General features: G+C 45.8%; 10 protein-coding genes across 10 annotated transcripts; 7 read left to right on the top strand and 3 right to left on the bottom strand.

Moving 5' to 3' along the window:
• Positions 1-1089: 1089 nt before the first annotated feature.
• Positions 1090-5657, top strand: I302_103220 (uncharacterized protein; the record flags this gene model as incomplete). Its single annotated transcript, XM_019188592.1, has 3 exons — positions 1090-2970; positions 3025-3721; positions 3793-5657. 3 exons carry the CDS (start codon positions 1090-1092, stop codon positions 5655-5657), a joined length of 4443 nt encoding a protein of 1480 aa, XP_019048154.1.
• A 326-nt stretch (positions 5658-5983) lies between these two features.
• Positions 5984-7585, bottom strand: I302_103219 (uncharacterized protein; the record flags this gene model as incomplete). Its single annotated transcript, XM_019188591.1, has 6 exons — positions 5984-6174; positions 6291-6389; positions 6490-6575; positions 6656-6702; positions 6785-7161; positions 7243-7585. The coding sequence occupies 6 exons, from the start codon at positions 7583-7585 to the stop codon at positions 5984-5986; spliced, it is 1143 nt and encodes a 380-aa protein (XP_019048153.1).
• A 550-nt stretch (positions 7586-8135) lies between these two features.
• I302_103218 (uncharacterized protein) lies at positions 8136-12148 on the top strand (the record flags this gene model as incomplete). The annotated part of the gene is made up of 19 exons (XM_065869634.1): positions 8136-8312; positions 8372-8659; positions 8714-8903; positions 8961-9269; positions 9335-9386; positions 9467-9776; positions 9841-9857; positions 9912-10018; positions 10081-10172; positions 10255-10275; positions 10332-10466; positions 10528-10746; positions 10804-10979; positions 11054-11180; positions 11279-11335; positions 11393-11412; positions 11470-11542; positions 11609-11726; positions 11802-12148. The coding sequence occupies 19 exons, from the start codon at positions 8136-8138 to the stop codon at positions 12146-12148; spliced, it is 2835 nt and encodes a 944-aa protein (XP_065725706.1).
• An 817-nt stretch (positions 12149-12965) lies between these two features.
• I302_103217 (uncharacterized protein) lies at positions 12966-14673 on the top strand (the record flags this gene model as incomplete). Its single annotated transcript, XM_019188589.2, has 7 exons — positions 12966-13137; positions 13199-13330; positions 13467-13730; positions 13835-13902; positions 13987-14084; positions 14204-14447; positions 14539-14673. 7 exons carry the CDS (start codon positions 12966-12968, stop codon positions 14671-14673), a joined length of 1113 nt encoding a protein of 370 aa, XP_019048151.2.
• Positions 14674-15010: 337 nt separating this feature from the next.
• I302_103216 (uncharacterized protein) lies at positions 15011-15358 on the bottom strand (the record flags this gene model as incomplete). The annotated part of the gene is made up of 1 exon (XM_019188588.1): positions 15011-15358. The coding sequence occupies one exon, from the start codon at positions 15356-15358 to the stop codon at positions 15011-15013; it is 348 nt and encodes a 115-aa protein (XP_019048150.1).
• Positions 15359-16532: 1174 nt separating this feature from the next.
• Positions 16533-16935, top strand: I302_103215 (uncharacterized protein; the record flags this gene model as incomplete). The annotated part of the gene is made up of 2 exons (XM_019188587.1): positions 16533-16730; positions 16801-16935. The coding sequence occupies 2 exons, from the start codon at positions 16533-16535 to the stop codon at positions 16933-16935; spliced, it is 333 nt and encodes a 110-aa protein (XP_019048149.1).
• Positions 16936-17928: 993 nt separating this feature from the next.
• On the top strand, positions 17929-18651 carry I302_103214 (uncharacterized protein; the record flags this gene model as incomplete). The annotated part of the gene is made up of 1 exon (XM_019188586.1): positions 17929-18651. The coding sequence occupies one exon, from the start codon at positions 17929-17931 to the stop codon at positions 18649-18651; it is 723 nt and encodes a 240-aa protein (XP_019048148.1).
• A 1973-nt stretch (positions 18652-20624) lies between these two features.
• On the top strand, positions 20625-21715 carry I302_103213 (uncharacterized protein; the record flags this gene model as incomplete). Its single annotated transcript, XM_019188585.1, has 2 exons — positions 20625-20860; positions 20962-21715. 2 exons carry the CDS (start codon positions 20625-20627, stop codon positions 21713-21715), a joined length of 990 nt encoding a protein of 329 aa, XP_019048147.1.
• A 1177-nt stretch (positions 21716-22892) lies between these two features.
• On the top strand, positions 22893-23485 carry I302_103212 (uncharacterized protein; the record flags this gene model as incomplete). The annotated part of the gene is made up of 2 exons (XM_019188584.1): positions 22893-23315; positions 23402-23485. 2 exons carry the CDS (start codon positions 22893-22895, stop codon positions 23483-23485), a joined length of 507 nt encoding a protein of 168 aa, XP_019048146.1.
• A 364-nt stretch (positions 23486-23849) lies between these two features.
• On the bottom strand, positions 23850-25435 carry I302_103211 (uncharacterized protein; the record flags this gene model as incomplete). Its single annotated transcript, XM_019188583.1, has 6 exons — positions 23850-24008; positions 24075-24160; positions 24235-24703; positions 24795-24917; positions 24996-25121; positions 25190-25435. The coding sequence occupies 6 exons, from the start codon at positions 25433-25435 to the stop codon at positions 23850-23852; spliced, it is 1209 nt and encodes a 402-aa protein (XP_019048145.1).
• Positions 25436-25821: the final 386 nt, after the last annotated feature.

Genomic DNA, 25821 nt, shown 5'->3' with positions numbered 1-25821 from the left:
TGCGCTTGTGCTCAACCTGAGGGTGAACGTGAGTGATACATAAACGTTGTTTGGTGTACTTTGCATCCCTTCTCCCAACCTGACAATCATCCAGGTGTGCTATCGTATCCTGTCGATCCTATCCTATCCAATCCTTTCCTATCCTCCCATCGCAATCGGTGCGATCCTGATGGTACAAGCAGATCAATCTTTCCACGGATAGTTTTAGCTTCTTCCTCAATCAAACACACACACACACGCACACATTGCATTCCTTTCTCCTATCTGTCTCGTTGGGCCTTGGCTATCGGTTCTGTTCCAAATGCAAGCTAACTCAAGTGTGATATTAGTGTGATCATACCAGAATATTAGCGGATACCAATCGGGGTCATGAGTGTATCAGTATCGGGTGGGGATCAATGATGAATCGGTGAGTATCATCTCAATCATCGTCATAACCATCAGATGGGCCATCTGCAGCGTTTCATGTCAATCCATCGCGTCCATTGTCGTTTAATGCTCACAATGCCATTCAATACCTCATTGCAGATAAAGTGTATACCTCAGAAACATCGCGCCTACTGGTACCATCCATTGTAAATCACTCGCCATCTCAAAAACATCTTTTTTTGGGTCAAGGCATCTCCGTCCATATCTGGGTAAGTTCATTGTACTTTCATTCCCTCTACAATAGTATCACATCACTGACGCTGGTCGTACATCTCTCACTCCCCTTCTATCCGGTTCCGCATCCCTCGTATGTGCTGGTCATACCCATACATCCTTTCATAAACGCTCCACCCTCGCCATTTCATCCCCTACTTCTTTCTTCCTCCGACACGGCTGTTTTCAACCCGCGATTTTCCATCTCCTTTGTTCTACTTCTTACCATCTTGCGGATCTGGGAACGAAAACATCACTCCAATCCTTTCATCCCGTAAAATCAACTTGGACCTTCTCTCATCATCATCCTCGAGATCCCTCATCAATTCTCGTTCTTCGCAATCATTGGACCCTTGTATCACTTCGATAAGTTCTTTTAGAGTGACAGGAACTGTCAAGCTAGCGGGAGGGCGGACGTCAAAAGATCAGCTAAGATAGGTTATCAAGATGGATCCATTGATTATCGTCCACCCATCGACGTTGGCTATACTTACACTCGAACCCATCCCACAATCTGAAGCTCCAACTCCCTCTCAACGAGAATCACCGCCCAACGAAGCTGGACCTTCTGGTTCAGCCCCGACGCTCGATCAAGAGCAACCCCTCCCTTCACCAAGCGATTTTGCAGGATCCAGTCGGCGATCGTCCGTATCGTCCTATTATCCTATACCCGGCTCCTACTTTCCTGCCGCTGGCACCTCTCGCCGCACCTATGCGACTTCTTCGGGCACCAACACCCCATCCGAACGCCCACGACCTTCACCTATAAACATTCCAGCAGCGACTCCCGATGAGCCTCTCTTCTCCGCTTACCCAGATACGGGCTCTTCCAAACCTGATATCAAGGGTAAAGGAAGAGCCTTAAATCTCCCCCTAGGACCCGCTCTTGACCTTAGCAGTGGTACTATATCCAGGAGACGCAGAAATGAGGAAGCGGAAGAGAGTTCAGCAGACGAATGGAAAATGCCTGTTGCGTCTTCTACGAGACATCCTCAACCGCATCATCATCTTCGTCAAACCCATCATCACCACCATTCTCAGCAGCATTCGCACTCCTATCGCAATTCTCCTGCTCGTCCGAGATCACCTGCAAGAGACAGGCATACTCGCAAACGTGCTGCCACGATTTCAAGCAGCACAGAGATGGAAGGTATAGGACATGTAAAGTCGGCATCACCTTCGGCTGCAGAAGACCAACGACAAACCCAAGCATCTAGTAAATCGGCCTTACGGCTATCTTCCGTGCCCGGGCCAAAATCCCTAGGTGGATTTAGGAGGAGAAGGGCATCTGTGGGCACCGTATCGGCTCCCATAGAAGTGGAGTTTGAGCCGGCCGGATCGACCAATCAATGGAAAAATATGCCTGAAGAAGTGGCTCAAAAATTCGATTCTCCACCTATACCATTCTCGTATCAGCAGCCTACACGGTCGGACTACACCTTACAGTCCATATCGACTGCCGCTACTGTCAGGCCGATTGGTTCCCCGTCTGGTGGAGAAACAGGAGCAGACATGATTCCGGTCATTGCACCTAGGAGGTCGAGTTTATCAGGCTTGGACCCACCTATATTGCTCGGTCTTACCAACATCTCTCGACCTCTCCCTGAAGGAAATATCGAGCTCATCATACCGGAGGATATGGTCATGCCTCACAACCCACCGCCACGTCGAAGCTCTTTGGAATACGATGAAGCAGTCGTGGTAGAGATAAAATCCAAGGTTGATCCAGAGATCTCAGCTTCTGCTTCAGCAATCATCGTGGACGATCACGAACAATCTGTACTATCCGCTTCTCTCACCAATACGGATACTTCGACTTCTGCATCTGCAGCGGCCTTCTCACCATCAACGTCCTCGAAAGAACACCCCTTATCATCTGCTACTACGTCTTTATCTCGAAGCGCTAAGAGCGGTAAAGAAGGTGAACAAGAGGATAAGAAGGAAGCTTCACTTTCCGCAGTGAGGTTGCAAAGGTCGTTAGAATGGGAAGCTAAGCAGAACCGATTGAAGAGAAAGTTGGAGAAGAGGATCATGATTATACTGGAACTGGCTGAGACTGAGGTAGCGTACACCGAGGATCTAAGGACTTTATGCCATGTCTACCTGCCCCAACTCGCAGCCCTCCCGTCGGTAAATGAGAGGAACGCCAAGATGATCGCTAGGAATACGGAAGAGCTCTTGGTGTTTCATGCGGCCTTTGCTGGCAAGATGGTGGAAACGCTCAAAGAAGAAGGACTGGGATACCATTCCCCAAGAGAACTCGAAGTTGGCTCTGCGGGACAGGTTGACAGAGTGTCAAGGAAGTTGGCGGCGTTATTCGTTGATGATGTGAGTGTAATCCTGAGCACGGATGAAATCGGTATGCTGACCTTTCTCAAAAAGATCACACAATTTAGCCTGTATAAGGACTTCTGTGCAGAATCTATCATCGCTACTACCCTTGTCAAGCACATATCCGAAAGGGTAGATTACGAAGGCTTTGAAAAACGTTGTCAGATCATCGGCGCCGCTCAACCTTTCTTTACTCTACGGGATCTGCTTGACGACTCTAATCCGTCAAAAACCGCTCATCGATCGAGACTCCATTTCAAAGATTACCTCATCACGCCTATTCAACGTATCTGTCGATATCCTCTTCTCCTTGGTCAACTGCTTGACGCAGCCGGAACGACCAGTCCAGACTCTAGATCCGAACATTCTGATGAAGGGTTTGACGTCGGTGTAGATCTGGAAAGGGCATTAGGAGCCATGAGGGGAGTAGCTGAAGAGGCCGATGAGGCTAGGAGGTTGAAAGATGCAGAAGTCAAGTCCGCCACTGTGTTGGATCGACTGGAACCCCATCCCAACCTTACGCCAACATTCATTAAATCGCTAGGTACATGTCGACTAATAGGCTCATTGGACGTACTTCACCATCATCCTACCTTAGCGCCTCTCGTCCCGCCCGTCAAGGTCAAATATCTGGCTGCCTTTCTGTATCGGGGGTATCTGATATTGGCTAAAGTGAAGAAAGGGAAAGCCTACGAGGCAAAACATTTCTTGCCGTTAGAGGTTTTCGAGTTGATCGATATCACTGAGGGTAAGTCTTGAATTATCTGAACTAATTCTATTAATCCAGTCTGGTGAAAATGCTAATAGTGCGCGTCTTAGGCTTCCTTCCTCACTCGATCAGACTCACTCTTCGAGAACACAATTTCGACCTAGCGGCCTCCTGCGAAGCAGAAAAGGAAGTGTGGTCAGCCGCGATTTGCCAAGCTCGAGATGAGAGTGTTATCCCTCCATTCGAACTACCGGCCAGTGTCTCGCCTTTCCCTGTGCGAGCTAGACGATCTTCTACAGCTTTCAGTGGGGATTTCGACGTTTACGCTACCCCTCACACAGTACCGAAACGACATACACTGGTAGGAGCTCCGGCGGAATTGGACGAGTTCTCGTCTCGAGCGGCGACACCAAGTACTAAGCCAGTTAACACAGCTGGCTCGAAACCATCTACGCCCTTGATCTCTCCCATCAAGTCGACATTTGGCTTTACCCCTGAACGAAAATCCAGCCATAATGCAACGATCCTCTTAAGACGAGCATCGAACAGCCAGAGGATGTTGGTTGAAAGAGGATTGAACGATCTGTTTTCGGATATATGTTCGACAATCAGATCGAAGGCCCAATTACAGCATCATACGTTGTTCTTGCCTGACGTACCTTCATTCCCTCATTCCGAAAATGGTCATGGCGATGGAATGTCGACGAAAGAATCTACAATGCTTAGAAGGAGAAAGAGTTTCTTGGATCATCGAGCGAGAAGGGAATCTATCGATATTGCCATCACTGGGGAGATCAAGGGGTCGGTCATCGAATTGAGACCTTCAAGATCTCATGGTGGGAGATTCCGGACGCTACCTTCTTCCACCTCGAGGCGAAGGGCAGGATCGATCAGTTCGACAACGAGAGGGAATAACGACAATGAGGAGGGAGACGACGAATCTGCTTCAGTCACTGCTACGGCTATATCTGATTTCGGTACACTGGGTAGAACTGCTGGGAATATCGCGTACTCAAGGAATAACTCCGTCTCTTCTCTTCAATCTTACGGATCACCTATGATCACTCCCAGAAGATCGCTATCTTCCCTCAGGGGTCTAAGCAGTGTATCCCAACCCGGAGGCATCGAGGAAGAAACTCTGATGATCAAGTCGAAAGACCGACAGAGACATCACTCTCAACCGCCCCAAGCTCCGCGAAGTAAGTCGTACAAGATGGAGACCCCCAATCGAAAGAACAAGCAGAACCTCTCTTTGAGCTCTATGCCCTATTCCTTCAGAGCGAGAAGTACGCCGGTATCACCTATCTTATCGCCAACTCATGAGATCCCACCGGTGCCGAAAATGCCACCTTTGATCCAGAAGTCTAAATCTGACGAATCTCCCAGAAAGTTCTCTCAATTACCTCAATCTTCTACTAAAGCTCGAGGATCAAATGATTCGGAATCAACATCACAATCAGGTTCAGCGTCGGCTTCAGCTTCTGCTTTGGGAACGGGAGTGATGGAATACTTCATTCCGCCCCCTCATGGTTTGGCATTAGACTCTATCGGCTCGAGCGGGGCTTTCCCCACCTCAAGTTCTGGTACGGGAGGATTTGGATCGACGAGTAAAGTGGGTACTGTCGATCCTGATAAGCCGCTAGCGACTACCTGGGGAACATTGAGGAGATCGATGTCTTTCTTACCCCTCCGAAGGGGGAACAGCATCACTTCGATGGCTGATGAGTTTGGCGGTGGAGGAGGGATGGAACATTCAAACTCGAATTCGAATTCGAATTCTAGTGGGACGACTAGTGCAGAGGGGTCTGAAGAGTCTCATGGGTACTTATCTAACGAGAAGACCTCAACAACCAACGAGGACCCTGCTGGCGAGGAGAGGGAGATGGGCACTAGGGGATGGAGGTCTGCACCTAATACGCCGAAGAGGAAGAAGAGCTTGAGGTTATTTGGGCTGAAAGGATTTACTCCTATGTAGGCAGTCGAGGAGGGGTGGATGAGCGGGAAGAGGGATGCCCAGGATATGGACGGTTTGTTGAACGGACTGGGTTTCGTTTCTAGGATTAGGTTATTCGTCATCTACTGGTACTGGTATCATTTATCATAACACACGCATTCATCATTTCATTAGTATCATCTCTCAACAGTATCCTACTTATAATCCTTGTATGCTTATTGCTTATCATAGCGTTTTGTATATCCTTCTCATGCCATTAATATGATGTATTGTAGTGTATTCTAAGGTTACAACAACAACACTTGAATGGATCCTTGTATCATCACAGACAGCCGTCCTGGGCCATTCTACGAGTCCTTCTCGCTTGGTTCTCTCCAGATCACCTCCCATACCTGACAGAAACTACCTAACAAGAACGCCCAACTTCCCCAGAAAGTCGATAAGCCAGATTGATATTCCGCTTTGGAACTTGATGAGGCGTAGCCTAAAGCTCCACAGAGCGTGAATCCGATGGCACCGATCAGGTTCCATACGCCGACTATGGTACGATGGGGAGTATGGATTAGCGATTATCCCGGGTTGTACACCTGCCAAAGCATTGCAGGGCGAGCGGAGGGATGAAGGGGAGATACGACGAAGACGAGAGCAGCTCACCCCACCATCCTATTTCCATTACATTTGGTTGCCACCATTTCTTCTGAACTTCTATCATGATTATCAACGAGGAAATTATGAACCCTGTGCCTCCGACGACTAGGAGGGAGATGTGGGGACTTGTCAGCGGTCTTCTCACTCGGCCAGATAGCTGCACAGCCCCTGTGGGGGATTTTCATGATAGCTCAAGGGGACTTACCTTGCGGTGTCCAAAAGAAAATGTCTATTATAGCTTGAGAGCCTCCGCCATCTGCAAAGCCCGGTATCACTCCTGGTAGACCGGTCCTGCGTATGTGATGTTAGCAAGGGATATCTCAACATGGCTGAGCAAGGAGACAGAGCTTGTGTCAGATTCAACCACTTACAACGTCGATACCCAGAATATCGTAGCAGCAAAGAACTGAACGATCGCCTAGATCACGATACATCCCATCAATCAGCTCAAACTATTCACTGAAGAAGGAGACATTGGTATTCCGCGACGTTCAACTTACAGCTAAGTAACCCAAATCATGCCACATAGGTTTCCCCCACCATACGAACCCCTTCTTATCGCTTAACCAATCTTGTCCATCATCTCCTGCCCCTCCTTCATCACTGGTCGAAGTGGATGTAGATATCGTTCCGATATGGGATTTGATTTCGTCCAATTTCAAGCCCGTCTTTCTCGGTACGGATCTTCGATGATTCAGCAATTTGCCCAAGGCAGTCCCAAAGTTTATCTCCCTCCCTCTATCTAGGACCTCTACTACACCGAGATACGCTCCAATTTCGAAAATGGATCCCCCCATGAAGGCTGTAGCTGCTGCTGTTTTGGAGTATGGTTCGGTATCTAAGGCTGGTCGGATGATGGGGAACCAAACTAGGTAGCCTGGATTCAAATCGACCTGTTAGTACAGAGTTCACATCCCTCACCTGACAACACCAAGGGCAGAAGAGAAAGATCACTAACCATTCACAACCCAAACCATCGATCCCAGCGTAAAACTGATTGCTAACCAGAATGAGATATCCGCCTTCAAATGAGGCTTCAATTTACTTTCTTCCCTCTTGACCCTGCCAACCGTAACATTCTCTATCCTCTGTACCTCCTTGTCTTTCTCTGATGGACCAGCGTAATGGATAGTATGCGACTTAGGCGCATACCTACCCTTCCTTGCTCTTCTAGAGGACCAACTTCCCTTTCTCTCGCCCGTGTGGGGATCGACGAACGTCAGATGAGTAGGAGTAAAGAAGGGGTGCGGGGATCGATGTTTGTGCAGGACGAGGGTATCGTGGTTCTTGATAGGCGCCATCTCGGGTGGGATGTGGTCGGTGAGGTAGCCCTAAAACAGATCGTAATCTATAGCAACGAACATAATTCAACAAGATTGTTTTCTACCTGTACATCCTCAAGTAGGAGGATGATGAGGATCTCTCGTCAATTTTTTGAGGATGACGCGCAGGTTCGATCCGGAATAGGTAGCTTGAGCTATAAATAGACTTTATATGCTGATTTTCCGTTATATCAGAGCGTTGCTCAATGCAGTAGGGTTGTTATACAGCATCATAAGATGAAGTACCAAATTGACACTCATATATACAACTTGTGAGTCCTGCCAACCTTTCATCTATCATTCCATTGACGCCACATCAACATCTTTTGAGCTACACCAACATGTTGTTTGAGCAGATATAAATTATCTGCATGGTATGAGAGCTGAACTGTTTATGCTGGTTTCACAGTCCATCTCTGTTTGCCCATCTTGAAAAGTAATGATAGCTTGGGGATTGTGAAACAAAAAAAAATGATTACAAAGCCCAGCTATTAACCTCAAAACACTACACAAGAGCAAAAATAGTACCATGTTCTTACCAAGACAGCTACCTTCCACCACATCAGCAAGATCATCAAACCCTACCACCTCAGAAGCTAGTATAGGTGGAGTGTCAGCAGCAGACCTGATCCAACAAGCAGAGAACCATTGGGATGTCTCAGCCACTAGTATATTAGCAGCATGGGTAGCAACTATGATTGGGATTGTGAGTGACTACACCATTCTCTGCTTCTCCTGTTTTTTCTTACTGATTGTTCATCTTAGCTCTTGATCCTTCTTTTATACTCCACTGTGAGGCTGAAGTGGTGCAGGATCTACCTTCCAAGATGGAAGTTAAGGAAACCCTCTCAAACCAAGGAAGAAAAACAGCAAGATAAGCTCAAACTAGCTCAACTGAGTAAGAAAGGGCAGAAGGAATACCTATTGAAGAAGTTCAAGGAGGAACCTGATTATTATCCTGGTTTTGACAAGATCAAAGATCCAGATGATGAGAAGGGATATAAGTGGGTCGAAGCAGAAGATGATGGTATATGGTATGGGAAAGTGCCCAAAGTGAGCTCATGTGACTGCTAGTGTTATGAGCCTAAACTAATCTGAGATGTATAGGCATCTATTACTTTCTTTGGGTGGATGAGAGCTAGTTGGGAAGACACAAAGGTTGAGCTCATGGCTGTGATACCCAAATGGTTCTGTTGCTGCTGGAGTGTACTGGGGTTGAGGTTCTGTGTCAGGAAAAGAGGACAGAGAAAGAGGAAAACCATTTTGGAACAGGATATTCAAGGATTGAAAATGCTTGGTGAGTCTGCCTCAACTTTCCACTCTTTCAGCTTTGCCATGCTGAGTGCAGCTGTAGGGCTAGATGCAGTGATCTACTTGATGTTCCTGCGCCTGCTCAAATACCTCTTTGCTACCATATCCATCCTGGCAGTCTTCCTGGCATTTGCCAATTACTACATCAACACTGAAACCACCTATGGAAGTACAAATTCTATATCAAGTTTGAAAACAAACAACTCAACTGATGAGAATATAAAGCTCAAAGGCAATATGACTAATATCATTGATAATCCCAATCTTCTCACCGCAGCCAATATCACAAGTAATGGGCTGTTGGTTCATGTGAGCTTTGAGATCATTGTGACTATGCTGGTCATCATATATGGTAAGTGCAGACATGAATCCTTTGACAAGGAATGTATTAGCTGATAGATAGAGCTTCATGTATAGTATTGAAAGCTTGTACCCATCATGCAAGGTTGGTCAAAGAGTGGGCCAAAATGTGAGTGCTGCTCCTTCCAGAACTGACCAGTCAGTATTGCTGAGTGCCTCAATGCTAATGTGATTGTTTATGATATACAGGAATAGGAATGAGATATCTTTCAAGTCACTATTCATTACCAACCTCTCTATCTTGAACACCAGCACAGCAGGAGCTAAAAAGCAGATCAAAGATATAGTTCTTGGGGAGAACTTGAAGAACATACATTGTGAGATATGGTTTGCTGTGCATAAGCTGAACCCTCTGGAAAAGAGGATAGAGAAGTTCAAGAAAGAGGCATTCTCAAAAGCCATTGAAGCTGTTGCTATGGAGACTTTTTATGAGGGTCAAGAAGGGCAGAGGAATCATATGTATGATACTTGCTGGGATAGAGTGATGGGTAGGACCAAGGTGAGCAGAGGTTTCCAGTCTAGGAGCTCTTGCCATTGCTGATGTATAAATTCATAATACCAAGAATGCTAAAACAAAAGTGTGAGTACTTTACATGATCTTGTGCAGATCTGGTTGATTGACCTCTTCAAATAGAGATGAAGCTTTGAAAGAGAAATATGAGATTGAAGAGGTGCAGGAGTTGATAAGGTATGAACAGAATGGATCAAATTGGAAGGACCTCAATGGGACTGTAACAGCAGGTATGTCCAGCAATAAAAATCCCTTTGCAGAAGTTGTTACTGATTTGGACATAATGAGTTAGCATTTGTGACATTACCCACTGCCAGTCAGGCAAGAACAATCTTATTTGAGAGAAGGACAGAACTGGCCAAAGCTGGGTATGAACTACAAAAAGTGAGTGAACATGACCTTTGGGCAATTATCATATCAATTCCCAGTTGGCTGATGTGACTGATGTGAATATGTCGTGTGGTAGGCTCCAAGAACACATAATGTGGTAAGTAGAGCAGAATCTCAAGACATCCTTCGCCAAATGAACTGAATTTTGCGTAGCTATGGAAAAACCTGGAGAAAGATGCAAAAGCCAAACACTCTTCAGCAGTATTTGGAAAACTAGCCTTGCTTTTTGTCTGTTTCCTCAACACCTTCCCAGTGATGGGTATTGTGTTCTTGACAAACATTGGAATCGTGAGTCTGTGTCCATAATCACACATGCAAAAGCAGCTGACAAACAACCAATACCAATCAGGCCATTGATAGGTACCCCAAATTGGCACAAATGCAGGAAGAATCCCAATTCTGGAAGATAGTGTTTATGATACTTGAGGGTGTCCTACCTGCAACAGTAGCTGCAATTTTTGCTTACTTTTTGCCTTACATCATGAGAGAGCTGAACAGGTGGTCTGGGTCAATCACCAGGGGTCAGCTGGATAAAGATCAGATAAGACAGGTATTCATCTTTTTGCTGGTGAGTTCTTTTCTGGCAACATCCTTGGTGGGGGTATGCTGAAATTGTCATATCTAGGTATCCAACTTTGTGGTTTTTGGTCTTATTGGAGTGTTATATGAGACCATATCAGGAATATACTCCAAGATAGGTGAAGAGTCCATTGAGGATATATATAAGAGCATTGGGGATCTGCCTGCAAAGATCACCGGAGCTTATATCTCTCAAAGCTTGTACTGGTTCTCTTGGTACCCGTAAGTGCTTGACTGACCTTACTCTGAATGATGACCCTCTTTCTATTCCGCTGATATGTTACTACCTGTAACAGGATCAGGTCCATTGTTATGTGGTTACAACTTCTCCAAGTACCAAGACTGATACTGAAGACACCACAACTATTGAAATTTAAGACTCCTCAAGATTTGGCTGAAGTGACATTGGCAATTCACTTTGAGGTGAGTATGGCCAGGTTCTTCAAAGAACAAGCTGAATTGCTGAAGTATTTTTTTACTGCAGCTTGGTAGGTCTAATGATGACCCTTGTATGTGTTCAGCTGATGGAACTCTTATTCCTTGCATTGATATTGATAGCTTTGGAGTACTCCTTCATTGTGAGTCTGTTCTTATTTTTGGAAATGTTCAGAGGCTGAGACTTCTTTGTTATTCAGATCTTTGCCATGTGTGTAGGGTAAGTCTGACATCGTGATCCTAACAACACTATCATCAAAGCTAATAGGCCTCATAGCCTGATATATGCTCCTTTGGCTCCAGTGGTAGTCATAGGTGCAACAATACATTTCTGGTCTGCTCACATTGTAGTGAGTTTCTCTTTTTCCACTGGCTGTTTGGGATCACTGATAAGGTCTCATGCCATTTGTGATCAGCATTCACAATCCCTCAAATTTGTCAATGATACCAAAGAAACAGATGGAGAGTGTTGGTGGGTAATCATCAACAGGTTACTAGTTGGCACTGTATTTATGCAGTGTTTGATGGTTCTGAGTGAGTTCAGTCACCCTCTTTTCTTTTTCTTACTCTGGTGATGAATCAGGGGTAGCTGACTGATGGGATGAATAGCTGTCACACTCAAAACCCAGTCACCTCCCATGGCAGTAGCTGCTGCTCTCCCCATCTTCCTCATTGTGCTATTCAAGCTGTACCTCAACAAACATTACAAGGATGATAATTTGAATATCCTCTACAATGGAGAAGATTTCAAAGAGGGCAAGGTACTGGAAAAATATGTTCCAGATGTGTTGAGGTATGACTGGATGCCTAAAGGGAAGACTGTCAAGAATAGGAAATTGATGGATAGGGCTAAGCAGAGAATACCTGCTTTAGAGCAGTTGATGAAGATTGATAGGAAATCTGGAGACGATAAGCCACCGCAGAATAGGCAAAAAGTGCGTAGAAAAAAGAGTTGAGGTCTTGAATCATGAGACAGATATACCATGGTTGTATGATAGATGATTGTACAAGAGATAACATATATGCATTTTGAATTTATCTAGGGTCCGGCTGTACTTTTACAGAGTAGTTTGGTAAATAAACGCACTGATCGTCGTTGTCAGGGAAACAAGCGAAGAATTACGGCTTGGCACGGAGGATCAACGCGTTTGTTTTCGTTGTTCTCGTTGTTTTGGTTGTCGTTTCGACTTTGTGTTGTGATCTTTGTTCTTGTCTCTTTGTGTTTCTTTGCATGTGCATCTTTCTCCCCATTCGCATTCTCATCTTCGATTTTGTTCATCCAGCTTACCTTCTCTTCGCTTTCGCTACACACCATCCATCATACCGATCCTGGCGATCAAAGCTCATTCCACCAACACAATCTTTCAAACATCACGTTCGATCTGCGACGCTACAACACGTCTCTTGCACGCTTCTTAAACGCTCAACACGCTTCTTGGCTATCCTCTCTTGGTGATTCCGCTCGGACACTCACCTTGAACACGAGGTACGTGCTCATACTTGGAATCCATCAACGATGACACACTGCGTATATAACGGAGAACATGCCCTCCTCTTTTCATCTACATTCCAACTTTCCTTTCTACTGACTTCATCGTTTCGTGTTCAGATATTATAATCACTCATCCTTCCACGGTGATCTTTCCGACTGCAGGTTACTGTCCGCTCACCTTGACGCTCTCTTCATCCGACGACCCAATTGTACAACAATTATATTACTTGCCTGATCTTTTGCTCATTCACTCAACGAAATACAGTACGAATATATATACAATGACCAGATCAACTCTTTTCCTTCTCGCTACGACGCTCTTCTCACTCCTACCCCTGATCAGCGCGCAGGGGTGTAATTCGACTGTCTCATGTCCATCTACTGCCCCATGTTGCTCAGAATATGGATTCTGCGGTACCGGCTCGTACTGCTTGGGTGGATGTGAACCATTATGTGAGTTGTATTTCATCTACCATCCACCCGACGATGGCTGACACAGCTCGAACCGAAACAGATTCATTCAAGTCTACTTCTTGTCGACCTAATCCCATTTGCGAGTCTCAAGAGACCAATTTCACAGATTTGAGTAAAGTGCAGATGAATGGAACGAAGTATGATGGGAATGCTACGGCGTATGATTGGGTTGGTGAGTGCATTGGCTTGTTTCTTCCGTCGTCAGCCCTTGTCTTCGCTATACTGCCTATCTTTGATCCCAAGGTACATGCTCTCACGCTCCCCCACGAGGACCAATAATATGCTGACCGTCCTGTATCACCTCGCAGTCAACACAGGAACTCTCGTCCCCACACCCTCAGGCGACGGTGTCCGACTCACACTCCGAGAATCCGACCAGGGTACCAAGATCTCATCTACCAGATACGTCCATTATGGTACCATCGACTTTGTCCTCCAGTCCTCCAAGTGGAACGGCGTGGTCACCGCTGCTATCACCATGTCAGATGTGAAGGATGAGATTGATTGGGAGTTCCCTGGTGCGGTGACTGATAAGGTTCAGACCAATTACTGGTTCCTGGGTGTCGCGAATTGTGAGTTCGATTGCTCCCATACTATGGTACCCTTCTTGAGCATCTCTGCAAGATACGGATATTTACTGCAAGGATCGCCGTGCTGACTTTCTTTGTTTATGCAGACTCCGCTACTCAAGGAGCTTCCTCAGATATCTCCTCTGACGCATCTTCCAACTTCCACACTTACACTGTGAGTGGTCGTGTATCCTCTTGTCAAAAGCTGCCAGTCTCAGGCCGTCCAAAAAACACAGCTGAATAATAATGAATTTCTCAGTTCGACTGGCAGGAAGACTACATGAACTGGTCAATCGATGGACAAGTCGTTAGAACGGTATTGAAGACCGATACGTTGAGCGACGATGGTAGTCAATAGTAAGTCTTATTCGCTCGTACGCCATAAGGAAGGAATCACCTCGCATACCCTCACCTATCACCCTCCTAATACATAACCATAACCAGAGGGATTATGTTGATATGTCTCTCTTAAATAGCAAATACCCCTCAACCCCTTCTCGTATCCAACTATCAATCTGGCCAGCAGGCATCTCATCTTCCGCTCAAGGTACCATCGACTGGGCTGGGGGAATGATCGACTGGTCAGATCCCGACTACGTCTCCAATGGCTACTTCTGGAACACCCTCCAAAGCGTTAAGATTTCATGTGCCAATGAAGATCAACAATCGCAATCTACTACTGGTTGGGCTTATCAGGGGAATGATACGCAAGGAATTCCTGTGAGTGCATCTTTCACTGGTTGTTGCTCTTAAATGCCCCTCCGCATCTGCCATTCAGTATGCTAATAATCATTCGTATTCTCCCGTGCAGATCGTCGACGTTACCAACGCCTCGACCCTTCTATCCAAAAGTGAACTTACCAGCGTCCCAGTACAGAATCACAGAGTGGTAGCTTTAGTAGGTATCTTATCGGTTCTTGTGTTATCGGGTATAACACTTTTCTAAACTTAAGCTGCTATCGCTTTCTGTCTTCGCCATTTTATTTACTTATTCGTTCGTTTTCCTTTTTTGACCTGTGTAGCGTGACAACCTTTAACTTCTCTACGTGACCCTCTTGAAGCTTTACTTTCAAATTCTTCGCCAACAAGTTCGTTGTCTAGAATGACCGTTTCTTGCAGCCATTTTTCAATTTGAACAACCCAGAAGGCGTATACTTGCCTTCCTGACGGTCATATACAAATTCATGACTACATTCTTATTCCCATTGTACAACCAGATGCATAATGATAATCACCGGAGACTCGACGCATCCTGCTATATCAGGAGGTTTGGGACCCGTTGATCAAGTCTCACCTAGACCGAACGACGTTGCTTTATACTGTCCAAATCGCAGACAACTCTGGAAGATATCCCACCTTTCCTGCAGATCCTCTTGTATACCCCCTCCAATTTCTCTCAAGACATTCCTCGTCTCCTCCCCATCCTCGTGATTTACAAAATGAAAGATGACCTTCCGCCCACTTTGACTATCCCCATTCTCAGCCAAACCAAATTCCTCCAACCTGCTGTCCGACAATGTACCAATCCTATCCCATATCCTTTCGATATCCCTTCTCAGTCCCTCGCTTCCCTCATCTTGGGAAGATACCAAGCCTAAAGTGATCTTAGGATGGGTATCCCTCAAGATCATCTTCCCCAACAGGATCTCCACCGTCCCTATCGGCACGTTCGGGAGGACGAAATCCTCTGGGGACTTGCAGCTGACAGTCTGAGGGAAGCTCCCAATATTGTACGTATGAGATCATACTCCGTCGTTTCATTGGGGTTCTTACGAGGAGGGTATTCCAGTATTATCCTTTCGACCGAGGTGAGTCTGAGGAAATGGCAGGGGACGGAGATTTTGGCATTTCGATATGCCCTCCGTGAACCCTGTCTGATTCGAGAGCCGGGATGAGCGGGGAGACAAGATGAGAGGACGTGCTGGCTTAGATGGATGGTACGTAGGTTTGGAAATGGGAGAGGTGCAGGTCCGTTGTCGTCGCCGTTGTGGTCATCTGTGGTCTGGATCTGGAAGTGCTGAATCGCCGCGGTCTGATTGTCCACGTAGTTATCGATATCATCCACCCGAAGGGTGGTGATATACCTTGATGTATCGATATGATGTACTCGTCCCGTTAATCTTGCGGACTTTCTTCCCCGACCATCTAATAATTGGACTAGTTGGGCACTGTTAACTCGTATATCTTGCAATCGGAACGACTTCGCTGTATAGTTTCTTATTGAGTTTGAGAGCGATAAAGGGATGATCGATTTTGAGATGATGTAGAATAAGTGGGAATACAGGTTCAAGCTTCTTCATGGAGGTCAGTTCAGTCTGATCATATAGATGCTCGTGAGGTGGGACTGGGTGGTCTGGCGGTGTAGACAAGATGGCATTGCGGAGGAGTTTAAACCTCTTGTTGAAGAAGTTACGAATGTTGCCGGACACCATGATTCTCGTTTATCGTCCTGCTGTCGGCTTGTCGTATCTGTCGCTGATCTGTCCTTCGATCCTTCAACCTTGTTGATGTTTGGTTCGAATATGAACGAATGAATGGATGGATGAACAAGGAGGATGAGTGAGATCAAAACGAGCGAGATCCGTTGAGTTGAGCGGTCATGAGGCTAGGCGATGCACTTTGACCGAGGTCCGAGCAGTGATGTGATCTCAAGTGCTTTGACCAATGAGTGCAATGGTACTATACGCATGGACCGTTTTACGCCCTACGCCCTGTGTCTGGTCATTCAATAATAATCAGACATACATTACATGCAGGAGTCATCCCCTCTCTGGATTCTGGAAGAAGGTCCAAAGAATCCGCAGAATGGGTGTACACGCCGCTCCCGCCCAATTCCTCGAAGCCTTGATCCAGTCAATGAGGTTTAGCGCCATACGTATCAACATCAACAACATTAGAGATATCATTGGTATTCCCATGGACTTCACAGCGAATTCAAGAGCCGAATCCTCACGGTCCAAAAAGAAGATTGAACGTTTCATACCTCCTACCCAAGACGAGAGGGTTAATGGATGAATTTGAAAGTAGGATGACTGTGAGAGGGAATAATCAAGATTATTCAGTCAAGGTACAGGGTAAAACGGTCTCTCTCTATGCCAATGTCATTGACCATGCAGAGAATGCCGAGGACGAGGAGGATGAAGATTGGGAGACGGAAGACGATCAAGGATCGGATTCGGTAGGGGATGAAGCTGGGGATAGCGATTAGAATTTGGTGGGCTGGCAAAGCAGAGTCCTCTCGCTGGAGACTCGGGTAAGAATGAAATGTAGAGTAGTATAATTTTCATAGGTCATCCTTTGTACAATGCATATACATGAAGACGATATCGACCATCAGCTCGAGCGTATATGTACGCAGTGATCGCGGCCTAGAAGACTTGGTACACCCATCATACCATCACTGACACCGTCGGACACTTCAGGAAAGGCTTGATCCTTATGACGATAGAGGGACGAAAAGTGCACGTGAAGGCAATCGAGGCAAGAAGAAGCTTTATAATCTGACCATTTTCTGAAATTGGAGTGCGATCCTTCCATGAAAACAGTACCAACAGAAATGAGGCACCTGAGTTCAGTGGCGATCGAAGGTTTCTCCACCCGTTTCTCTACCTTGAAGATACCAGTATTATGCATTGTATATTGATATGAACAGATATATACCGTCGTCTTTAATGAGTGAATAGCAGTCCTCTCCAGATAATTCCTTGCTAGATTCTCTGAATGATATCTACTTCGTTCCTTCTAACGCCCCTATCTAGACTCCCTATCCCACTCCAGCTGTATTGACTGTTTCTTTCGCCTCATCTTATAAGTCTTCATCAGATTCCTCAAGCCGACAAATTGGGATTCGGTCGTTCGACTTAGAGCCCTTCCCAGAGAGAGACCGTTTGACCCAAGATCTTGATTGATAGCTCCCTGGGATCGTCCGTCCCATCGCTCTCCATCCTCCTCTTAAAGTCCTCTACCAGTCCTTTGGTCCTGGGTAAGGAGTAGGAGACTGACAAACCGGGGATGTGACTCCATTTGCCGATGTGTCCCTCTATGGTTTTGAAGTAATTCGACACATCATCATTTCTGTCGCTGAAATGGTAAACTGACACACGAAAAACGATCACCTTCTCCACCTACTCCATGGTCACTGACCGATATTCATGCCCTATCGCATACCAAATATCTCACCTTCTCCGACCATACATCTGCCATGCGCTTTGTCAAGGATACGAGCGCTTGCGAGTGGTGCAAAGACTGTCCAGTCGAAGACTTTTTGAAGAAGGACATATTTCCAAACGTTACGGATATCCACCTTCGAGCGCGCTTGGTATCCCAAATGGCTGTGATGGACACCAAATGGTCGTGCTCCTTTGACCCTCCCAAGAAGACCCATAGATTAGGTGACTTTGTGGAAAGTCTATGGTGTCACTCACAGCCTATTCGTATCTCACTAGAATGGCCCGGATTTTGGAAACCGGACCGATGGATGATCAACAGTTTTCAAGATTCATATTTCTACCTAAACGAGGGCCTGAGTTTCGTACTTCTCACCTTGGTCGAACAAGCTCACTTGAAGAAGATCGAGCTGCAAGTCGAAGTGAACGATCTCACAAACGTCTATATAGACCCCAGCAGACCCTTCGAGGCAGCAGAACATGCCGAATTCTCCTATCACGTCCATCCTGGTACGGAGATCGATACAACCGCTTGTTTGAGAAAAGTGTGGCTTCACTATGCCAAGAATTATTATTGGAAACAATATTCCAAAGTTCCGTCTAAATACTGTTTACCACCCTTACGCGACTATGAAGAAGGGATAGAACAGCTTTGTATGGAAGTTGAAGCTGACGATATGGAGCGTTTCGAAAGTTTTAAGAAGAAATTGGGGATCAACAATAAGACCGAGGAAGACACTCAAACGAGTAGGGTATGATAAGAGGGTGGTGGTAATCCTCGGATTTGCAAGCATTTGTTAGTAGGTTTCTCGATACAGTTTTGGGATCTCGACGTAATTGTCCCTACGAAGTAAGATGTATCATTGTACATAGCTAGCACGATGCACTACTTTGAACGACTGTAGATACCTGTCTTTGTGGATTCCCAAAATCAAACAGTCCCTTCGTACATCCTTTCTTCGAGATATGTAGATATGAGTATGCATGAATCTCATGTACATATAGGAAACAGGTACGAGTCATCGATAGCATGCACTTCTATGCATAATACTATATACATGCTTTACTTCTAATCCTGCGGAGATGACGCGTCGAAAGGTAAGGAGGATCCAAGCGTTGAGGTGACAAGATCACAGTGTATGTGTACCGTACTGGCTGACAGTATATACTGTACCTATTCACTTACCCATCAATCAATTCAGTTCTTTCTTCTTGACCTCTTCCCTATTGACATTCAATCCACTTAAGCCTTTCCTTCCCTCTCACAAGTCAAATCACGATCGTCATCGACACTACTGTATAATAAGTTATTCACTCCCACAACATCCTGTACTCAAATCCACAGGCCATTCGGACACACCCCGGACTCAGACAAAATGGCATTTTTCTGCCTTTCTGCCCATTTTGTCATGCATTCACCTTGATGTGATGCTTTACAACCTCATCAAGGGTGTGCAGAGTCTCGATGAGAATTGAGCTATACAACTTTCATCTCTCACAATGCATACACACACATATAGATGGCAATCCCCTTACAGTGCCTTCCTTCCAATTTTGACCGCTTTCTGGAGCGTATTATGTAAGATCAGGGCTGATGCTCGGCTACCAAGGGGTAAATAGCATACTGATAAGTCCATGGCTACCATCTCATGTCTTTGGATGAGCTCTAAAAGGGTTTGAGTGAGATTGGGGCCTAAAATCGCTTAAAATCACCCTAAAATCGCCCCTCATCTCCAGATACAGCATAAACCAGTCATAAAATGCCTGCTCCAAAACCTGGATGACGTAGCGAGATCAATGAAAACCTACTTCATGGAAAGAAGGGGCAAGATACTTGTGAGACTGGGGCTGTGAAGGCTGTGATTGACAGGAATCCTGAAAACCGTCTACTTATCTGGTTCATTCAGTCATGAATATTGCAAAACACTCCCAAAGGCCATCAAACTTCTGGTAGTATGCGTCAAGATAGTGATCAAGCTGATCACAAGCCAGAGCTGAGCTCGGCGCAGTGAAGATGGAACAACAAGCGATCATATTGACAGACCAAACTCTTGGAAATAGAGGCAGCAGTACACACGGTCCTGAAGCAACATCATGATCATCTTTCATCGATATGAGAGGCTGAGATGTCTTGTAGGGGGGTATTCGTCTAATGACAGCTACCACAGCCCAATCATTTACATCAATTGTGTGTGATCAAGACAATTCAAGTGGGCAGGGTCAAATTGAGAGCGCCCAGAAGGAATGGTGGGGGGCGGTGCCATCTTGCCTTCTTCTCCCCTGGAATTGAGCGTGCATGCATATCACAGTATGATCGACAACCTCACCAGTTGGATTGGATGTAGCATGCATGTTACCTGAGATATTAGTGATAATACATGCTCAAACATGACAAGGAAGCATGTCCGAGCGCCCCGTGTGTCCGAGTGCCACATTCATCTGAGTACTGTTTCCGCCAATCTGAGCTGACGAGATACCGACAATTCTTCTCCTCGGTGCACCGAGGGTTATAAAGTGAGCAAGAAATCAATTTTCTCAATATCAACGAGATGCTTAGGCATCATCTACATGCATGGCTGATATCCCGCTTTGCCCCATCTAATGGTACATAGTGGCTGCCCTACATCGACCGAGGAAGTTCTTTCCCATCGACCCCGCCGTACCTTTCTGACGATCTTCCTTATCCATCATACCAGAAACCTACCATCCTCACCACCCCACACACATCGACATGTCGTCCGACACAGCCTCCCACAACTTCGATATCATCCCAGCAGACTTCCAAAAGCTCCATCCAGTCCATTACCACATCTTCGATATTCTCAAGAAAGAAGTTCCTATCACACTCATTCAAACTTGTCGTGAAGTATATGACGAACTTATCCCCAAGATATACGAAAGGCTCACTATTACCGGAAACAACTACGATTCAATCACTGGGGGAGTCAACATAGAACTCGAAGATTGGTATCTAATAGAGCAAGAGGAGGAAGCCGAAACAAGGAATATTGGGATGAGGATCTACCTGATCTGAAGGATACCGCTTTGACACATACTCGTTTCCTCAGCTTCACCAATCCATCCGGTGCTGTCCAATTCATCTGCGATACCCATTTCTGCGATGGAGGATGCTGCGACGACAACCCATATTTGCTTAAAAGAAATATTTTCCCCAATATCCAACAGCTCCATCTAGGCAAGAAGATCGTGCATCTTCTAGCCGAGGTATTTGTATATGAAAGGGAAGGATGGGATCCATCCGATATATCATATCATAGAATCGACGAATTACTGGACATTATCTTCGCTGGAAGGGAGCCTCATACCATCTGTATCGACTGGCCGGACGATTGGTCGAAGGACGGTTGGGGAGAAGATGATGAAACTGATGATGGGGATAGCGAAGATTGGGCTTTGGAGCGAGGTATGAAGAATTTGCTTCTGGAATTCGCAAATTTCGATTGCGTCAAACATATCATTGTGCATCTCCAATCATCCAAGCTTCAACACGTACAATCGAAGCTCAATCGAATCACCAATAATGCAGATCTCATCTTGTATGTTGAGGACTCAACGATCACCAACAAGGACTCAAGCAAATCGGCTATGATTGAAGAAGTGTGGGATCACTTCGAGTCACTTTGCGAACAGTACGATATCGATTATATACCTGTACGATACTCTATTCCACATTCACCGTGGCTACCATCTTCGATCGAAAGTCTGCACGAAGGTCTTGGAGAGGAGGACGTTGAGCTGTTCCACACTCTTAAGGAAAGGTTGGAGATTAGGGATAGAGACTGTGGCTGTAAGTTGAAGTGAGCTAGGTAGGATGATACTGGGGATATATGAACTAGAATGTACAGCGTTAGATGTCTATGTCTGATTTCCCTCGATTGAGAACCTGTATTGTAAGTGGTAAGATGATAGTCGGTGGAATATGTTTGAGGTGATTTCTATGATATGTGACTTGTGATGACTTGTCCATTTGTGCCGACGGAACAATGGGTACAGTAGCTTGGCACATCCTTGACTGCCCGTGTTGTATATTGTACATCCCATTCTTGGAGAGCAGTGCCAAGTCAACTAAAAGGGAAGAAACCTCGATCATAATATACTGGTACAGTCAGTTAGTCACCGCACAGGTCCTCAAAAAGGATGTCTCACTCGACTCGCTTTCAATGATCGATAGCTTGTCGAGGCTGCGCACATTCCAGCTGAGAATGACATCATCCGCTCGCGTCGCCTCTTCTACGATACAGTACGAGTGCACAAGAAAGCATTAGTTGTTGTAAATCTGAAACAGCCACGTCATGTCGATCAATCAGCTGTCAGGCACCAACCTACGGTACGACCAAGAACAAATTAATGTTGGTGACTAAACTTTTGATCTTTTTGAGAAAGGTATATAAAGGGTGGAATGTTATCCCGTATCCTGAATTTGAATTTATTCAACAAATATCAACTAAAACATATACCTCCAGTCCCAGTATCGATCGTCTGCTATCAAAACTAACGATCCAACGATATCCGATACGAAACACTCCCGACTCGATCCATGCTAACATCATTGACAAAACATCACTACCTTCTACTAACTCAACACCACAACTTCTAACCGCTCGACTTCGAGATCTCGACCGAAGAGAACATAACTGATTATAATACAGGTTAGTCCCGCTCTTTTCTCTTCTCTCGTCATGATCTACTGTAGGTGTCACATGCGCTAAAACCGTTATTAGTTTCTCTTCAACCCCTAAGACCAAGATGGTTGTTCACCATTGATACCCCACCAAGGCAAGCTCACCTCCACATTCACGTGAATCGGAGTCTGAGTTTGTCAAACCGGTTCGAATACGCTTGCGAATCAACCACCGATCCTGGAAGTCCACCAAGCGAGATCACCTGTCCGAACCTTCAGATCAAGCTATAAATACGGCCTGTGCAATTGAAAGAAAACAAGTATGTATAATTCTATATATGTCGTACTTCGACAGTAATGCTCACAGACTTTATCTCTCTCCAGTCTACCACGACTACCCCACCCAGACAATCAAAGAGAACATCCGCTATCGAGACGAAGCCCACAGCCTCTCCACCGGCATCGACCGAAGTCTTCGAAAAGAACACCTCCAAAAGAACGTCCTCACAACTGCAGGCCGAACTTCTCCGAAAAGAGAAAGCTTACACCCATCTTGAACGAACCAATCGGATCTTGAGAAGAGCGAATTACGAGCAGCAATGCGAGATAGAAAAACTCAAGGTCAAAACTGTCGAGCTAAAAAACAGGGATATTGAGATGAAGTACTACGATGCTGAGTATGGCGAGGAAGGTAAGACGGTCCATGCGGTCCCTCATCATCGTTCCGGGAACGACCTGAGGGGAGCTGCAAATGGTGTTTGTGTCACGGCGAATCGTAACGTAAGTTTGTCACCGTATGAAATACACAAGAGATGGTTTTGTTGATGCTATGGGTTCTGTTTTCATCTAAACCCTTCCTCCTGCAGAGGACCCTATCATCTCGATCAATGATGAAACCTTCAGTGAAAGGGACTTTGCAGATATCGATCGCGGTACTGCTCCTCGGTTGAGCAGGAAGTAGAAGGGGTAAGAAGATGATACTTTAGGTTGCAGGAAGGAGTAGATACAGTAAACCGATCAAATCATCTTTCGAAATCACTATGACCACGTAGTTTGCGTTGAGTTGTATCTACACTTCATTAGTTCGTATTTGTTAGTACCCGTTGTAGAGTAAATTGTACCATGCATTTCATGCCATGTAGCGCTGTCGTGTGCAGTCTAAAAGTCTGCCAAGCAATTGCCACATGCTGCACGTCGAACAGAATACACAATGACTGCATAAGACCAAAGGACAAAACATCTCTTGGACAACTCATTACCTAGAATACCTACAACCTTCCCTCAGAGGGGATCAAGCACGACCTGAGAATACACTTATACAGGAAGAACAGTCCTAACACCATGGAATTCTCTGACCTGGTAGACTTTCCCATTGATGATCTCGAAATCTTTTCCAACCTTGTTTCGCTCCGTATCGGTCGGATCGACGGTCTGGGAGATCTGGATCTCTCGCCATTGACCGTTGGTGGGGATCTACAAGTGTGCATTTCTATCAGCTTCCGCTCTCTTCTGGAAAAGTCGCAACGAGGTGTAACTCACGGGAAGACCGGCATCGACGAGTCTCTTGAACTCGTGGTATACACCTTGATAGTCTAATGTACCTTCTCGTTGGATCAAGCCAGATTCTGCGTACAGCAAGGTTCACCATCAGCACATACTCTCCAGTATACGTGAGATGGATGGAGCCTAGAGGACTCACCTTTGATAGGCTGTAATCTCAAATCCCCAATACCAGAATTAAACTGTACAATCGACAGCCTCTCAAAAGTCATCTGATCGGCTGGAGGTCGATTGACCTTATGCAATGTAGCCTTGAAATGACCCCCCGAAAGGATCTCAAGCAACTCTCCGATATTAATCACCAACGCACCGGGCTGGTACGGTACATAATGCCATTCCTCGTCTTTACCGTAGATTTGAAGACAGGAGATGGGGACCGAGAAGAGTAAAGTGGTGGTACCGTAATCTGTGTGACCTTGCATCCTCACTCCCCTGGAGGATTTATCAGTATTTTCATCGACTGGTCTGAAGATGGCGTGTCGGAAGTATCCTTCACCCGAAGGAGAACCTTTGGATTGGACGTTATCGAATAACCAGTCGTCGTAGGGGAGCTCGAGGACTCGCGAGAAGAGGGTGAGGAGTCGTTTGTTGACTGAGTAACTTAGGTACTGTTCATATCCATCGAATCAGTGATCATCCCTCGTAATACGTTGAGACCCTCGACCAGGAATAGGGTAAGGTAAACGGAGGTCGACTCACGTTGGAGAAAGCCTCGATCTCATCCATGAATGGTAGCACACATTTAGGTACGAGGTCCCAGTTCTCCCATTGTTTCTTGTACCAATTGAACTGCTCAATACCGTCCCATGCTCCTCTGTGTCTCTATTGGGATGAAAGGATATATACACAGTCAGCTTATAGGATCCCTGTATATAACAGAAGAAGTGGCAAAATACTCACGCTGAAGCCGTATGGGTGTTTGTACCCGGCCCAAAGACCCGTATCGGGATGGAACAAGAGTCGTTCCTTATCCTCATCAGATAAGTGAGTGTGCAAGTGATTGGCGATGGAGAATTGTCTTTGCAGCTTTTATTTCATATTACAATCGTTAGATCCGACAATTCTTCCATAATGAATATAGAAGCTTCGCTCACCTGTTCAAGTGATACACCGTAGTTCTCCAAGAACAAGAACCCATCTTCCCTTATCGCCCTCTTAACTTGCTCGATCAAGTCCTGTACCACAGCAGGATCATCAGAGTCAAGCAAGGACAAATCGAGGGAAGTGAGCTTCGCAAAGTTGTGTGTCTCCTTCGTGGCTGGTGGGGGGACCCAATCTGCGATTTGGGGTTTACCGGGAGCGTTGGCTGAAGGAGGGTTGAAAGGTTCTGATTTGACCATTGTGTAGATCTAGTTCTGTTGTGTTGGGCGATATAGCTTATCGGGATGTGGGAAGAGGTGTAATGCGGAGTTTACGACATTCCTTCGTATTTCTTATATACCATGCACGTCGACATCGCCAAGAGACATATCACATGAGCACCGTGGTATACTGTACTGGTGGACTTGATAGATACGAATAGCCGTGAGAATGATGGCTTGCGTTGTCGATGTACTTCCATGTGGAGCTCTAGGTATCTCGGGACTCCATCTATCATGCATGTTTATCTATATGTCGGTGTGATGAATGCCACTTCGTGTTCGCGGATGACCGATAAAGTCACTTGGCCCATGACTGGTGGAGGGTATAAAGGCTTGACAACCTATGCGTCACTAACTAAAGTAGA

The sequence above is a fragment of the Kwoniella bestiolae genome, chromosome 2 (assembly GCF_000512585.2).
Source record: "Kwoniella bestiolae CBS 10118 chromosome 2, complete sequence".
Classification (NCBI taxonomy): domain Eukaryota; kingdom Fungi; phylum Basidiomycota; class Tremellomycetes; order Tremellales; family Cryptococcaceae; genus Kwoniella; species Kwoniella bestiolae.
Note: the sequence above shows the minus strand (reverse complement) of the source record. Positions and strands in the feature narration are given on the sequence as shown.